Below are 14,441 nucleotides of genomic sequence, written 5' to 3' on the forward strand. Positions count from 1 at the left end.
TTTCTTTCTTTCTTTCTTTCTTTCTTTCTTTCTTTCTTTCTTTCTTTTCTTTCTTTCGTTTTTCTCTCTGTTGTTCAGGCTGGGTAATTTCTGTTGTTCTATCTTATAGTTCAGAGTCTTTTCTCTGGACCCTGTATTCTGCTGTTAACCTCATCCTTCGAGTTTTTTTACTTTGGTTATTGTATTTATCAACTCTAAAACTTGCACTTGATTCTTGATATTTTATTTCTTTGTTGAGATTTCTATTTTTCCATCTGCTTTGCATATTCTTAATTGCTACTGAAGCATTTTTATCATGGCTGCTTCAAAATATTCATAACGGGGTTCCTGGGTGCCTCAGTCAGTTAAGCATCTGCCTTTGTCTCAGGTCATGATCCCAGAGTCCTGGGATTGAGCCCTGCATTGGACTCCCTGCTCAGTTGGGAGATTCTCCCTTCTTCTTCCTCTCTCTCTTACCTCCCCCCCTTCCCCTGCTTGTGCTCTCTCTCTCTTTCTTGCTCTCACTCACTCTCTCTCTCAAATAAATACGTAAAATCTTTAAAAAATATTCATCAGATAATTCTAACATCTTTGTCACCTTGGTGTTGGTGTCTATTGATTGTCTTTTTTTATTCAGTTTGAGATATTCCTTATTCTTGGTATGATAAGTGATTTTTGATCAAAATCTGGACATTTTTGGTATTATGTTATAAGACCTGGGTCATATTAAGTCTTCTGTTTTAGCTGTCTTCTTCTGACATTGCCCCAACAGGGCAAAGGATTGGGTGACACCCTTTTACTGCCAGGTGGGGGTGGAAGTCAGAGCTCCCCCTGTGGTCCACTGGTGTTTGATGGATCTGACAATTGCCTGGTGGGGATGAAAGTCCCAGCTTCTGCCTTGGCCTTCCCTGGCATCATCCAGGGTGCCTCATTATAGTCTGGTGAGTCTAGGCCTCCTGCTCATCTTTTGCTGGAGTAGGTGAAGATGGGACCTCAGTGTTTTTTGTAATGTTTGGCTAGAGTAGAGTGGTTACTGTCTATACGTTTTCTGTCTTGGCTAGAAAGTTTAGACTTCTGTAGGGCTTCTGAAAAATCTGTACCCTTCCAGGCTATTGCTTTCTTCTGTTCCAAGTCTGGGATATATGAAACAAATAGGAAACCCAAGGAACTCACCACCATGTTGTTCCTTGTCTTCGAAGATCCCTAGGCAATGTGACTTTTTCTCTCCACCTTTCAGAGTCTTCTTATGTTTGTTTTATATATAATATGTGGGTTCTTAGTTGCAGTAAGTAGAAGAATAGTGTTCATGCTATTTCTTCTGCTAAAGCAATGTCAGAAGAAGGGGAAAGTATGTCTACTCCATCTTCCTGGATGACAAATACTAAATATGCTTTTACAACATGATTTTATTGCCTTTGGGGGTGATGGGAGGTTGGTTTCCTGCCTCCTGTGGCTGAACCCATCGGAGATGCTTGCCTAGAGGCCTGAGCAAAGGCTAATGGCAGCACTGGCCCTCTGTGGGAAATGGGGCTGACTTAGCAACTGCGTGAACATCAGATAAGGTTTCAGCTGGTATTGAGTTTCCCCTGGCAATAGCAGTGGCAGGATGTGAAATATAAGTGGCCCACTTAGGGGGGTTTTTAAAGACAGATACTAAGGATCTTGTCCTTAGGGGGAATGATTTCAAGGGACATCGAAGAATCTTTTTGTCCCTCCATGATTTCCCAAGAGTCCCTCCCTCCTGTGGGTCTGGGCAGTGAAGAGGGAGGATGGGGTGTGGGTCTTGTCCTTAGGAGCCTTTCTGGCTTTTGGGAAAGATTGGCACACACCTGGAACGCACGTGGAAACATTGAGTTAGAGCAAAAAATAGGTACACTTGGAGGAGGCTGGCCAGAGAGGAGAGTTGGATTGAGATGTGCCCAGAGACGTTTCCCTGGGGTGCCCGTATGGCAAGTTCACAAGGAAGAAGGGCCAGGGTGGGAGAAGGGTAGTGAAGGCCATGCAGAATGAGGGACGGCTGTGCATTAGCACTCATACAACCGCACTGCAGAGTCGGCATTCACAGTGTGACCACTGGCTTTCAGCCCCTAGGGAGTGATCTCAAGGCCTGTGACAGCAGTCTGTAGTTTTGCTGAGACATGGGTCTGAATCATGTTTACCCTGACGCTGGCGTGCTGGAAGGAGTCAATTAGGGAGTGATTCTGGCTGGAATACTCTGCATCCTCATCACAACACAGCGTTGTGGATCTTCACTCATCATGCCTTATGAAGGAATTGCAAAGGGCTAAAACCTTTGTGCCTAGTGAAAAAAAAAAAATGAAAAGATTGCCAAATGCTATTGCTGGTAGTGAAATTGAGACCATCTAAGAAAATGATTATTCTTAACTAGAAAATAGCTGTTTGTATAAAAAGAGCAGGGGAGGTTGAATTTGGCAATTGCTTGGTTTTAGAGTAGAGGCATAATACTGGTGTATTATAATACCCAATACAGAACAGGGCTATAATCTCTGGACATAAATAGAAAAGTGGGATTGGCAAACTTCATTCAAGCACTCTGGTGAAAAAATTGCATTTTTGTGAAGGATATTATATACTGTGTATATATTTGGGGTTTGGGAACTGTGAAGTGCTTGGGTCACATACTTTGGTGTTGCCAAGGCTCTAATGAAATTCAAGTGTCTGTCCTCCCTCCTAGAATTGTGAGCTAGGCTTCTATCTTATTAATTTATGACCCCAGAGCCTAGCACAGTACCTGGGACAGAGTCAGCCTTTAGCAGAAGACTATTAAGTGAAGGATGGATGAATGAATGGGTAGGTCAGTGGACAGATGGGCTGACAGATGGACAAATACGACCTTCATAGCTATGTATGTGGGGTCAGAAGACGAGCCCAGAGAACTTCAAAGCTGGGGCCTTCATTTTGTTAGGTGTTTGCATCCTCTGGGATTCATACAAAAAAGGGCTCATGAAATGTTTGCTATCCTCAGCTATCTGAGCCTCTGCTTTCTCATTTGTGAAATGTGGATTAGCATACTCCTCCCCAGGCTGACTGAGTGGATGAAGCAAGCTTCAGTGTGCAAGGAGATCTTTTAATGCTGTAAAGTGCTGTACTAGAGTCAGCTACCATGAATGGTGGCAATGCCATTATTTCAAGGTCAAGGGTGAGGTGGCGTGAGAGTACAGGAACAAAGAAGTTGGTGTGTGCAGGGCAGCCTGGCTGCACAGGGGAGCAGAAGACCTGCCTGGAAGGGCACAACAGAGGCCCTGGATTCCTGTCTCTAGCAGCCCTGGGAAGCCAGGCCACAGAGTCTTTTCCTAACCACATAAAAGCGGTTCAGCCAGGGTCCCTGATCTGATGCTGGTAGAGTCCTGAGATCTCTCACAGATGAAGCTGTCAATTAAAGGTCTTCCTCTGCACCCCTGCAATCCAGTCTCCCCCCTCCCTGAGGAAGGGCAATTGAGGCTGTGACAAACCTCTCCGCCAAGATCTTTCTAGGGATAATTTGGTCAGGCTAACTATCCCATGTTAATTAGATAAGACTCAAATTACATGAGCCAGCCTTGCAAGCCCAGCACTTTGGGAGTTTTCAAGTTATTTACCTGGTGTCTCTGATTTTGCTGGGAGAAAATGATTTCTTGCTCCTAGGCAAACTAAACCCACAAATTAGGGCAGTGGCTCCCTCCTGAGCCCTATAAAGGGGGAGCCTGAGATTGTAGGCTGGTGAATTACATCTCAGCCAAGGGTTAGCATCTTATTCCATCTCTCTGGCCTTTCCAGCATGAGTCGCCAATTCACCTACAAGTCAGGAGCTGCCACCAAGGGGGGCTTCAGCGGCTGCTCAGCAGTGTTCTCAGGGGGCAGCTCGTCCTCCTACCGGGCAGGGGGCAAAGGATTCAGCGGGGGCTTTGGAAGCCGGAGCCTCTACAGCCTGGGGGGCACCCGGAGCATCTCCCTCAACATGGCCAGTGGCAGCGGGCGGGCAGGGGGCTATGGGTTTGGTCGAGGCCGGGCCAGTGGCTTTGCTGGCAGCATGTTTGGCAGTGTGGCCCTGGGGCCCGTGTGTCCATCTGTGTGCCCTCCAGGGGGCATCCACCAGGTTACCATCAACAAGAACCTCCTGGCCCCCCTCAACGTGGAGCTGGACCCGGAGATCCAGAAAGTGCGCACCCAGGAGCGGGAGCAAATCAAGGCGCTGAACAACAAATTCGCCTCCTTCATTGACAAGGTGGGACTTTTTGGAGCAAGCCAAGCATAGAGCCCCTTCCTTCCTCTACCTTCACTGCCCTCGGGGGGCTCCCTGTCTGAACCAGAGGAAGGCAGGACACTCACTCCCCAGGATGCAGACACAGTGAGGACAGAGCAGGGAAGAACTAGACAAACCTGAAATCAGTGCTGAGGGGTTGGGGGTATGGGGGGTCAGAGGGGCAGGAGGAGCCAGGGAGTTTGGTTTGGGAAGGTTTCCAGGAGGTCGGGGAAGTGGCCTCAAAGTTGAGAAGTAGGAGAGTAACAGTTTATGAAAGTAGGAAGCCAGACAAAGGAGAGCTCCATGGCAGCCTGGGATATCTATAAAGCCATTGAGACCCAGTTTCTCCTCTCATAGGACCCAGACCAGCTCAGATTCTGGTTGAGAGACAAATTCATAGCCTATAATACACCCAGTGTATAAGGTGAGGCAGATGGGGATCAGCGATGCACTAGAGCTGTGGTCCTCAAAAGAGCTCCCTGAACCAGCAGCATTAGGATCACCTGGGCACTTGTAGAAATGCACATTCTCAGGCCCTGCCTCATACTGAATTGTAAGCTCTGACAGTGAGACCCAGGAGCCCCCAGGTGATGCTGATGCCCACTTGAGTTTGAGAACCCGGAGGGAAAAAAGGGTAGCAGGGCCTTGGGAAATAGAGACTTCCTGAACTCAGGGGAGTAGGGGAAGCTCACCGGGGTGACAGTGAGTAGGGTGGCAGCACATGAATAGGAGTTCACTGGATGGAGGTGGGGAAAGGAAGCCTAGGGAGAGGGAGTCATCCCATGTAGCATGGTAGACTTGTCCAGAGAATGGGGAGAACTTGGCTTTGCGAGAGAATCAGGTGAGTGGTAGAGGAGGGGAAGGAAGGGGTGGGCACATTGCGAAGAGCACAGGAGGCATTTGGATTCAATCCTGCTGGTGATGGGGAAACACCAGAGCACTTTGAGCAAGGGAATGGTATGGTATTTGCAGGCTGCAACTTGAGACTGCTGGTTCTTCCCCTGGAGAAATGCTCTGAGATCAGAGAGTTGGACATGAAAGCAACAGAGGAAGGCCCAAGACCCCCAGTCAGCTGAGTGCTTGCCTCTGGCTGGGCTGAGAGCTGACATGATGGAGGAGACAGAGAGGAGGCAGAGCACAGGCCAGGCCACCAGGCCCTAAGCAGGGGCGCCCAAGAGTGTGAAGGCCAGGACAGGCCAGCTTACGTGTCTAAGGACTTGCCTTAAAGAGGTGGTCTGGGCTGCTGGTGGATACTGGTTCAGGCAGATTTAGACAGGTACAGAGGAGACGGGCCTGGCTAGTGGGAAATGAAGATGATGAGGTCCTGCCCGATCTTAGGGGCTGCCTCCAGAAAGAGAACCTCAGTCAGACAAAGGGCCCTGGGTGGGGCAGGGCTGTGAGGGATATTTCCTAAGGGCTGAGGCTTACCCTTTAAGCTAATGTAGCATAGGAGCACACTGCCACTGTCCAGGAAAGGAAACCACACAGCCTCTCTATTGATTTGGGTCCCAGGTGCGTTTCCTAGAGCAGCAGAACCAGGTGCTGGAGACCAAGTGGGAGCTGCTGCAGCAGCTGGACCTGAACAACTGCAAGAACAACCTGGAGCCCATCCTCGAGGGCCACATCAGCAACCTGCGGAAGCAGCTGGAGACGCTGTCCGGGGACAGGGTGCGGCTGGACTCGGAGCTGAGGAGCATGCGGGATGTGGTGGAGGACTACAAGAGGAGGTGAGCGGGACCCCACACCTACAGGGTGACTGGCCTGCCAGAGCTGGGCTTTCCCAGCAGGCCCTGGGACACTTGCCTCTGGCCTCAGGGGCACTGAGCTCGGATAAGAGTGGCCCATCCCGAGTTCCCCTAGCCGGGCAAGATGAGGGCCCTCTCTGGATGGCCAGGCAGTCCGGACAGTGGAGAGTCAGCCTCTCAGGCAGTGAGAGGGCTGTCCTGGCAAGTGGCCACCTCCTTGGCGTGCTCCCTCCTGCTCCCCACTGGAGAGAGCCTCCCAGCTCCTAAGCTTGCTCAGTGGGTCCCCAAGTTCCAAGGAACCACCGTCCCCCTGCCTCAACCCAGCAGGGCAGGGAGTTGGAGTTTCTCTCAAGTCCCTCAGGTCGTGGACATTTGGGCCATGCCCCCTCTTCCTGTCCCAGGGGATAGTTCTGGCTTCCTTAAGACTCATACTTCGAGATGGGGTGAAGTTATTAACAGGGGTGTCAGGCAGCTGGAGTGACACAAGGATCAGGGCTAAAAGGGGAAGCAGCATGTTCCTGTGATTTGCATACTTAATGGGAGGAGGAAGAACCTACTTACTCTCCAGGTATCAGGGGAAATCCAGACTCCAAATCATCTGGTCCCCTGGCCTGGGAGGGAATTGCTTGCAAACCCTGTCTATAGCACTGGCTAAGTAGTCCTAGTGAGTTGGACAGATCCGCAAAGATATAGAATAATACCTGCTATATGGGACATAGTGTGGGCACCTCTTTTTCTGCTTTCATGATGAGCATGCACACACACACACACACACACACACCCCTTGCTCACTGCAATGCTTTCCCTGCAGGTATGAGGAGGAAATTAATAAGCGCACAACTGCCGAGAATGAATTTGTGGTGCTCAAGAAGGTGAGGAGGGGGTGAATATCCCTCAGTCACCCAGATGCTGGAGTGTGGAGGGCAGGGGAGGGAACAGAGAGGAGACTGAGGTCTGTGCTTCTTGTAGAACGACCCAGAGCTGAAGTGCCCAAGGAAGATGGAGGGATGTACTGCTTGAGACATCTTGGGACACCTTGATATTTACCTAGAATATATCACCTTGTCCACTTTTTATATTTGGTGTGAGTGGCAGGAGCCCAGGTTGTGCCCGCTTTGGCTTGGGAAACAGGACATGCTTTAAGAGGGGCTGCAGGTTTACCTTCCAACTCTGCCTGTCTCTGGCAAAGCGCTGTGGCTGTCCTGGGCTCTGACTGCTGAATGACCCCTGTGTGGGAGATAGTACTCCCTCCTAAGCCCTCTCTTTGAGAAATAGAGGCAGTAACAAGATTCCATTTTGGATGGTGTGCAGAGGAGTTCCAAGGCTCACAGTGAGTCTTGGGTGGAAGTCATGTTCCTGCTCTCTGGGTCTTGACTCCATTCCCTGGGGGCAGCTCGTGAGTGTTGGTGCTCGGATGCCAGTTCCTGGGAGAGCCCTTGTCTGAGCTTGAAGAATGGCGATGTCAGGGGGTCTCTGGATTCCTTTAGGATGTGGATGCGGCTTACATGAGCAAGGTGGAACTGCAGGCCAAGGTGGATGCCCTGGATGGAGAAATCAAGTTCCTCAAATGCCTGTATGAAGGGGTAAGGCTCCATCCCCCAGTCCTATCCCCAGCTCTGTCTTCTGGAAGGACAGACATGTGAATGAGTAGTTGGTTATTCATTCCTTAGTAACTTTAAGAGCCTAGGGGATCTCCAGCATTTGGATGCTGGGGGCCATGTTGATCAAAGGAAAGCGTGACATCTATCCCGGTGTGCCCAAATGATGTGTGCCATCAGTCCCAGCCTGGCCTCCAGATGTCCCGGTCTCACTTCCTCCAGGAAGCCATGGGTCCTTATGGGGTTCCCACTGGTCTTCAGCCAAGGATATTCTCATTTCTGCCTGTCTTCTCCCTGCCACTTGGGTGTTTCCCTGGGTCTTGAGCAAGAATCTCCAGGGACAGAAGTAGGGAGTCTTCACACCCTTTCTACTGCCTCTGACCATCTGGCTTCAAGCCTGAGCCTGTTGGCCAAGCATATGTGTCCTGTGTCCTTAGTGTCTCTTGTGTGGTGGCTAGGCTGTTTTCCCACTACCACTACTACTTCCTCTACTCCTGACCTGTCTCAGGTGACAGACAGCTGGGCTGTTTTCTTCCTGAGCTGCTTCAAACTCATTCAACAGTTTTCAGATGTGGTATTGGAACATCAATGGGTGGCTTTGGGGAATGAAGCTTGCATCTATTTAGGAGGGCCTAGGGGATCTCCTGCTAGGAAAGGGCCATCACCTTGGCATCTTCTTCTGCCCACAAAAGGCATTTCATGTTTCCTTTTTTCCCATGTAGGAGATTGCTCAGATCCAGTCTCACATCAGTGACACGTCTGTCATCCTATCCATGGACAACAACCGGAACCTTGACCTGGACAGCATCATTGCTGAGGTCCGTGCCCAGTATGAAGATACCGCCCTGAAGAGCAAGGCCGAGGCCGAGGCGCTGTACCAGACCAAGGTGGGCTGCACACCTCCCCAGAGTCCATGTCCCACCATGTCCCACACATTTTCTGGGAGCACAGAACTGTCCCGGGTGCTGGGGAAAGCCCCAAAGGAGGAGAAGATGAAGCTCTTAGACTGATCCACTTAGACTGGGGCAGTCATGGAAGGACACTTACAGCCAAGTGCAAATGAAGGTGGCATAGACAGAGTCCCAGATGCTGAGGAGACAAAGGTTAGGGGACCAGGTGGGGCAGGTCAGGGCTGACTTCTTGGAGGCGGAAGGTTTTGAACTGAGTCTGAGAGGGAGAGAAACATGGGTAGTTAGCATCTCAACTCCCTCATTAATTACAATAAATTAGGGGGTCTCTTGAGTGTGATCTGAGATCAGGTAATTCCTACCTTTCTTTCAAGTCCAACTGCAAGGATAAAGGGGGAGTGTGAGTCCCTTAGATCTTAACTCCTCTAATGGGTCATGGGTGGGGAAACGATTCTTTAGATAATTTGGTTTCTCAGATCAAGATGGCAACTTCCTAATTGTTTCATGCTGTTTATCGGGTTCCTTCTCAGCAGAGATTCACACGCTTGAGGACTTATCTTGTCCCTCCCTCTGCCTCCTTGCCACCATAGGGACAGAAAGATGTGGCCAGTAGGGGTGAGAGGAAGGGAGGCTTTCAAGGCCCAGATAACAACACAAGCCAGGGCTCCTTGATAAAAGTTTAAACCCAAGTCTCTAGTCCCCACATCCCTACACGTGATTGCTGCAAGCCAGTGTCAGTGTTGGCCATGTGGCCCAGCCACTCTGGATTGTCAGTGGCCAGTGCTTAAGCCCAGGTTCCTTCCAGAAGAATTAGGCAGGTCTGCACAGACATGATTTTTGGATCATTTGCTGTTTGGGGTTATACACACCTGCACTTCTCCATCTGGAGGTAAGCACTTATTGACCAGAGTTTCATTAGTATAGTTCTAGCAACAGAATTATGAGGTCTTATTATTATCATTCCCCTTTCAAAGATGAAGAAACCAGGGCTCAGGGAGTGTTAGTAACTTGCCAAGATCACTTAGCTGGTAAGTGATGGAGCTGGATTTGAATCTAGATGACTGACTGCCAGTTCCACAGTGTTTAGACAGAAGATCAGGACATGACTCTGGTAAGAAGTGTTTATAGTGAGGGTTTGGGATGGCCTGGGAGTGGAACGGAGAAGGATGCTTGCCTGTTTGCCTCAAAAGGAGACTGCTTGGTGTCAGAACTGGGGAAGTTAGTGCCTCCCTCTCTGTCGGTGTGTAGGGAGAGCCATCCTGCTCACACAGCCTTGCAGAGGAGCAGAAGATCACTGTCCCGCCCCCATGTTTATCGTCCCAAGATTAGCACCAAAGATAAAACACAGGAGCATAGTGAGAATCCCCCCTGCCTTCCAGGGGACCTGGCACCTTTAAGAGGAATCTTGAACCTAGGGCCTTGTTAGGGTCAGCTATGACAGCTTGCACCAGGGACAGAGAAAGGCAGTGCACAGCCACCAGAGTTCTGAATGTCACACTTTTCCAAGTTCCTCTTAAGCCAGATTCTGGGGTAGAACTAAAATATTCTCTTTGACTATTCACTGGATGGCATCAAAGGCAGGAGTGATCCTGAAACTAGCAGATGATCTCAAATTCATGGCTAACGGTGTTGGGGAATAGCAGAACCTGCCACCACACCACACACACACACACACACACACACACACACACACACACAATGTTCCTCATGCTGGGAAAGACTTCCAGTAGCCTGGAGCCGAGCTGAGCTACGAAGGAGAGGAAGTTACAGAGAAGACAGGTCCCTGCCATCCAGTCATGCTAAGTCTGATGGGGAAAACTCAGAATGGTGTGCTTGTAATACAGTGTGGTAAGATCTATGGACTGGAGTGCCAGGAGCTATGGAAATAGAAGTACACCCAATAGGCAGATCAAGGCAGGCCTCCTGGAGGAAGTGACTCTGCTCTGGTTGAGTTGGAACTAGCTAAGGAAAAAGGGGAAATGGGTGGGGAAGGGTTTACCAGGGGGAGGTAGCAGTTGGTGCAAAGACTCAGAGACTTGAGAGCACAGGGATGTTTAGGGAACATGGAACTGTTTGGCACAGGTGTAGAAACAAGTAGATGAAGGTGGGGCAGTGAAAAAGGAGTCTGGAGAGACTGGTGGATGCCAAACCTCAAAGCACCTTGATGCCATGCTCATAGTTTGATTTTGACCTTGACTTTGAAGGGCTATGGGTAAGGGAGCATCACAGTCGGAGTTGAGTGTTATAAAGTTGCAGTGAGGAGAGTAGAAGGCTTTCAACAGTTCTTATGGCCAAATCTAACCATCAGTGAGACGACTGTGCTTAAGGCAAACAAATAAATCCAGTGAGCAGATGGTTGAGTGGGAGGCTGTTGGTAGGCCTGGTGAGGTTGGGGACCCCCACCCACCTGTCACACTCTGAAGACAAAGGCACAGTCTGCCAATTTGAACTCAGCCAGGCCCTGAGTCAAGGTCTCTGCTTTGCTCCCTGTCCCCCTAGTTCCAGGAGCTCCAGCTAGTGGCCGGCAGGCATGGGGATGACCTCAAACACACCAAGAACGAGATCTCTGAACTGACTCGGCTTATCCAAAGGCTACGCTCAGAGATTGAGAGTGTGAAAAAGCAGGTAAGGGAGCTTTGGCTGGTCCTGGCTCATTTCCCAAGGGAGGAGTGAACTGCTTATCACACATAACTCCTCTGGGACCAGGGGGCCCACTTTCTCAAATGGACCCCCTGGTCTCATCCTCCACACTTACCTCCCATCTGAAGTCTGGAGCAATTGGAAGGGTCTTTTCAGAAAGCCAAGTAGCTGAGAATAACAAGCCTCCCTGACCCATGTTGACAGGACTCCCTCACCATGGATGTGGCTTTGCTGTAGGAAGTGGGGCCAGATAGAGGAGGGTCCAACCACAGTGAGCTCATTGGGGTGAGGGGTGAAGGGAGGTCCAGAGAGCCTTAGAGCTCAGGGGAAAATGCTACCTTCTGACCCTCAGTGCTCCAACCTGGAGACGGCCATCGCCGATGCCGAGCAGCGGGGCGACTGTGCCCTGAAGGACGCCCGGGCCAAGCTGGACGAGCTGGAGGCAGCCCTGCACCAGGCCAAGGAGGAGCTGGCCCGGATGCTGCGCGAGTACCAGGAGCTCATGAGCACGAAGCTGGCCCTGGACGTGGAGATCGCCACCTACCGCAAGCTGCTGGAGGGCGAGGAGTGCAGGTGAGTGGTGGGAAGGGTCTTAGAATGTTAGAGCTGGAAGAACTTTTGGAATCTTCTGACTCAGTTTCTCAGAGTGTGGGAGAGGTTGCTGGACAGCCTGGAGATACTTTTCAGGTCACGCACAAACATAGCTTTAAACAGCATCTGGTCAGTTAATGAGACAGCGATATCCTTTACAGTTCTCCTGTGACTTTCCAGACTGACAGGGAGAAAGTCTCAGTGTGGTGCTGTTGTGTCTTTAACACCACCCGGACCCTTGCAAATATCCCTATTAATAAAGAGACAGTAGATCCCAGGTTCAGAGCCTCTGGCAGACAATAATATCTAGCCAAAAAATTTCAAATTACTTTATTTTCATTATATTTATTTTTATTGCTACTTTTTTTTCTTTTTTGGTCAGGTAGTGTTGGCTATTTACCCTGGTGGTATAAGACTTCTTTTTAGGAAAAATGCATTTTTTGTTATAAAACACACAGCCAATGAAAAGTACTAAATATATAACAGTGTGAGTTGTGCATGTTCATAGCAACAATCAGACAGGTGTACATGAAGCATTGGTATGTGAAAAACCTTGATCTATCTGAGCACCCCTGTATCACTGAGACTCACAGGGGAGAAGTTACTGGTCTTAAAATCAGACAGTTCCTTAATGACAACCAATGCTAATATTTCCACATGTGTATTTATTCTGGCATTAACCTCGCAGGAATAAAGAAATGGGATAAAGAGAAACCCAGAGGAGGGACCCTGAGGGGTGTTGTTGTTGGGAGCCCCAGGTTTGCAAGTTGGCACATCTCTGAAGTGGAAAGAGTAGCCTTGGGGGGCGGTGGTACCGAGCCTGCGGGTACCCCGAGGCCGGCTGGCAGGCTGGAGGGGCTCGTGGAGGCGGGGCTAGGCTGGCTGCTGACTTCAAGCTGTGGTGTGGGGAACTCGGATTCCACGCACTGGAGATTCACCTACACTTTTCTTTCCGCACAGGATGTCTGGAGAATACACCAACTCCGTGAGCATCTGTGAGTATTTCACACCTCTGAGGGTATATTTGTAGTCCATCAGTGGATACGAAGTAAGCGGGTGCCTACCGCCAGGCCCCCATGGAACAGCCTGGGCTCTGCCTGGTAGATCACTATGGTCACCATCGCCTTCTTTGCTGAGACCTTTTCCTCTGTAGAGTTCCTGCTGCCAGCTTCCCATCACATTCTGATATTTCATAGGGGCCCCTTCCCCAGAAATCTCACCTATGCTGGGATGAAATTCCCAGTCCGCCCTCTTCTACCTCCCCCACCCCGGCTTTCCTGCATGACGGAGGCGGTGAGCTTCCTGAGTCTACCTCCGCACTGAGAGTGGAGACCTGCGCCCAGACCCGTGGCGCAGCGCCCGTGCTAATGTGGGCTCTGTAGCGTCCCACCCAGTCTCCTTCTGAGACAGGCCAGCCCAACCTTCTCTAAATCAAGCAGCCAGGAAATTCTTTGAAAAAAATTAAGAATGTATTCTAAAGTTAAATGCAAGACCTGTTGGCTTATGTGATGCTTTGGGGGAAGCTCTTGCTATTCCTCTTGGTCCAAAGAATGAGAAGGTGCTGATTTGGGGATCCTGTGGGATCTGGGCTATTTATTCCAGAGCTTGAGCCGCTCAGGCATTGAGCATATGTCACTAGAGTCCATAGTTGATGTGAAGTGTTTGCCTAAGAGGGAGACATCTAGGCTAGTTGCAGCTGGGAGACTGGAGGGGACTTGGGGTCACCCCTGTCCGGGGACATACACTTATCACTCCTCCCTGCATCCCCCACAGCAGTCATCAGCAGCACCACGGCGGGGACCACGGGCGCCGGGGCCGGCTTTGGTTTCAGCAGCGCTGGCACCTACGGTTACCGGCCCAGCTCTGTCTCGGGGGGCTACGGCATGCTGTCGGGGGGCTGTGTCACTGGCAGTGGGAACTGCAGCCCCCGCGGGGAGGCCAAAACCAGGCTGGGGAGTGTAAGTGAGTTCAAGGACCCCCAGGGGAAGGCCTCCGCTCTGAGCTCCCCTGCCAAGAAAACCACAAGATAAAGGGAAAGTCCATTTCCCAGCCATCCACCTGACCCGGCTCTTCCTCCGGACTCCTTCTCCAGGAAACTCCTGTCTCACATTTCTCCTGGTCTCCTTCTTGCTTTCCTTTGCCACTGACATTTCCTCTCTTCCCCTCCTGCCTTAGTCTTTCTGAATCTAGAGTCAGGATTCTAGCCCATCCTTCTGCCTCCATACTAAGAGACCCCCTAACTCAGCACCCCCTTCCTGAAGCATTGCCAACAATGATGGCCCGGACCTTGCCCTGGCCTGCACTCCTCCCCCGGGGGAAGGTTTCTCTCAGAGGTGACCCCCTCCATGCCCTGGCTTAGGTCATTTGGCCACACGCTCCATGAGCTCATGAGATTACAGGTCCACCAACAGACACACAAGGACTGTCTCCTGTTACAGCAAGCCCGGCTCAGGCGAAACACCAGGTTATAGCTTATATCTTGTGCAGCTCCTGCATGTATAGAGAGTTGGGAGTAGCCCTGGGGATTTGTCCCACCCGTGAAGGGATTTGTGCCCTCAATCTGTGAGTTCTTGTCTTTGTTCAGGCCTTCCCTCCCTGCTCCCCACGTCTCACCGATAAACTTAATAAAACTCATGCAGGACCAGGCTGCTTCTCTCTCCCAAGGGGATCCTCATCTCAGGGCACATCTCTTCCATATGTGGAGGTCAATGTCCTGGAGCCTGGGGCATCGAGGTCT

The 14,441-nt window shown here is 50.6% G+C and overlaps 1 protein-coding gene across 1 annotated transcript; it reads left to right on the top strand.

Moving 5' to 3' along the window:
• The first annotated feature begins 3,757 nt into the window (after window positions 1-3,757).
• LOC116642286 (keratin, type II cytoskeletal 73) lies at window positions 3,758-13,734 on the top strand. Its single transcript, XM_032420566.1, has 9 exons — window positions 3,758-4,204; window positions 5,735-5,949; window positions 6,779-6,839; window positions 7,455-7,550; window positions 8,288-8,452; window positions 10,973-11,098; window positions 11,466-11,686; window positions 12,665-12,699; window positions 13,478-13,734. Exons 1-9 carry the CDS (start codon window positions 3,758-3,760, stop codon window positions 13,732-13,734), a joined length of 1,623 nt encoding a protein of 540 aa, XP_032276457.1.
• Window positions 13,735-14,441: the final 707 nt, after the last annotated feature.

The sequence above is a fragment of the Phoca vitulina genome, unplaced genomic scaffold (genome assembly GCF_004348235.1).
Source record: "Phoca vitulina isolate PV1807 unplaced genomic scaffold, GSC_HSeal_1.0 scaffold23, whole genome shotgun sequence".
NCBI classification, from domain to species: Eukaryota; Metazoa; Chordata; class Mammalia; order Carnivora; family Phocidae; genus Phoca; species Phoca vitulina.

Coding starts and splice junctions, on each gene's coding strand:
- LOC116642286 (XM_032420566.1), top strand. CDS start 3,758: ATGAGTCGCCAATTCACCTACAAGTCAGGAGCTGCCACCAAGGGGGGC. Junction 6,840..7,454: donor AATTTGTGGTGCTCAAGAAG/GTGAGGAGGGGG, acceptor GGATTCCTTTAG/GATGTGGATGCGGCTTACAT. Junction 8,453..10,972: donor AGGCGCTGTACCAGACCAAG/GTGGGCTGCACA, acceptor CTGTCCCCCTAG/TTCCAGGAGCTCCAGCTAGT.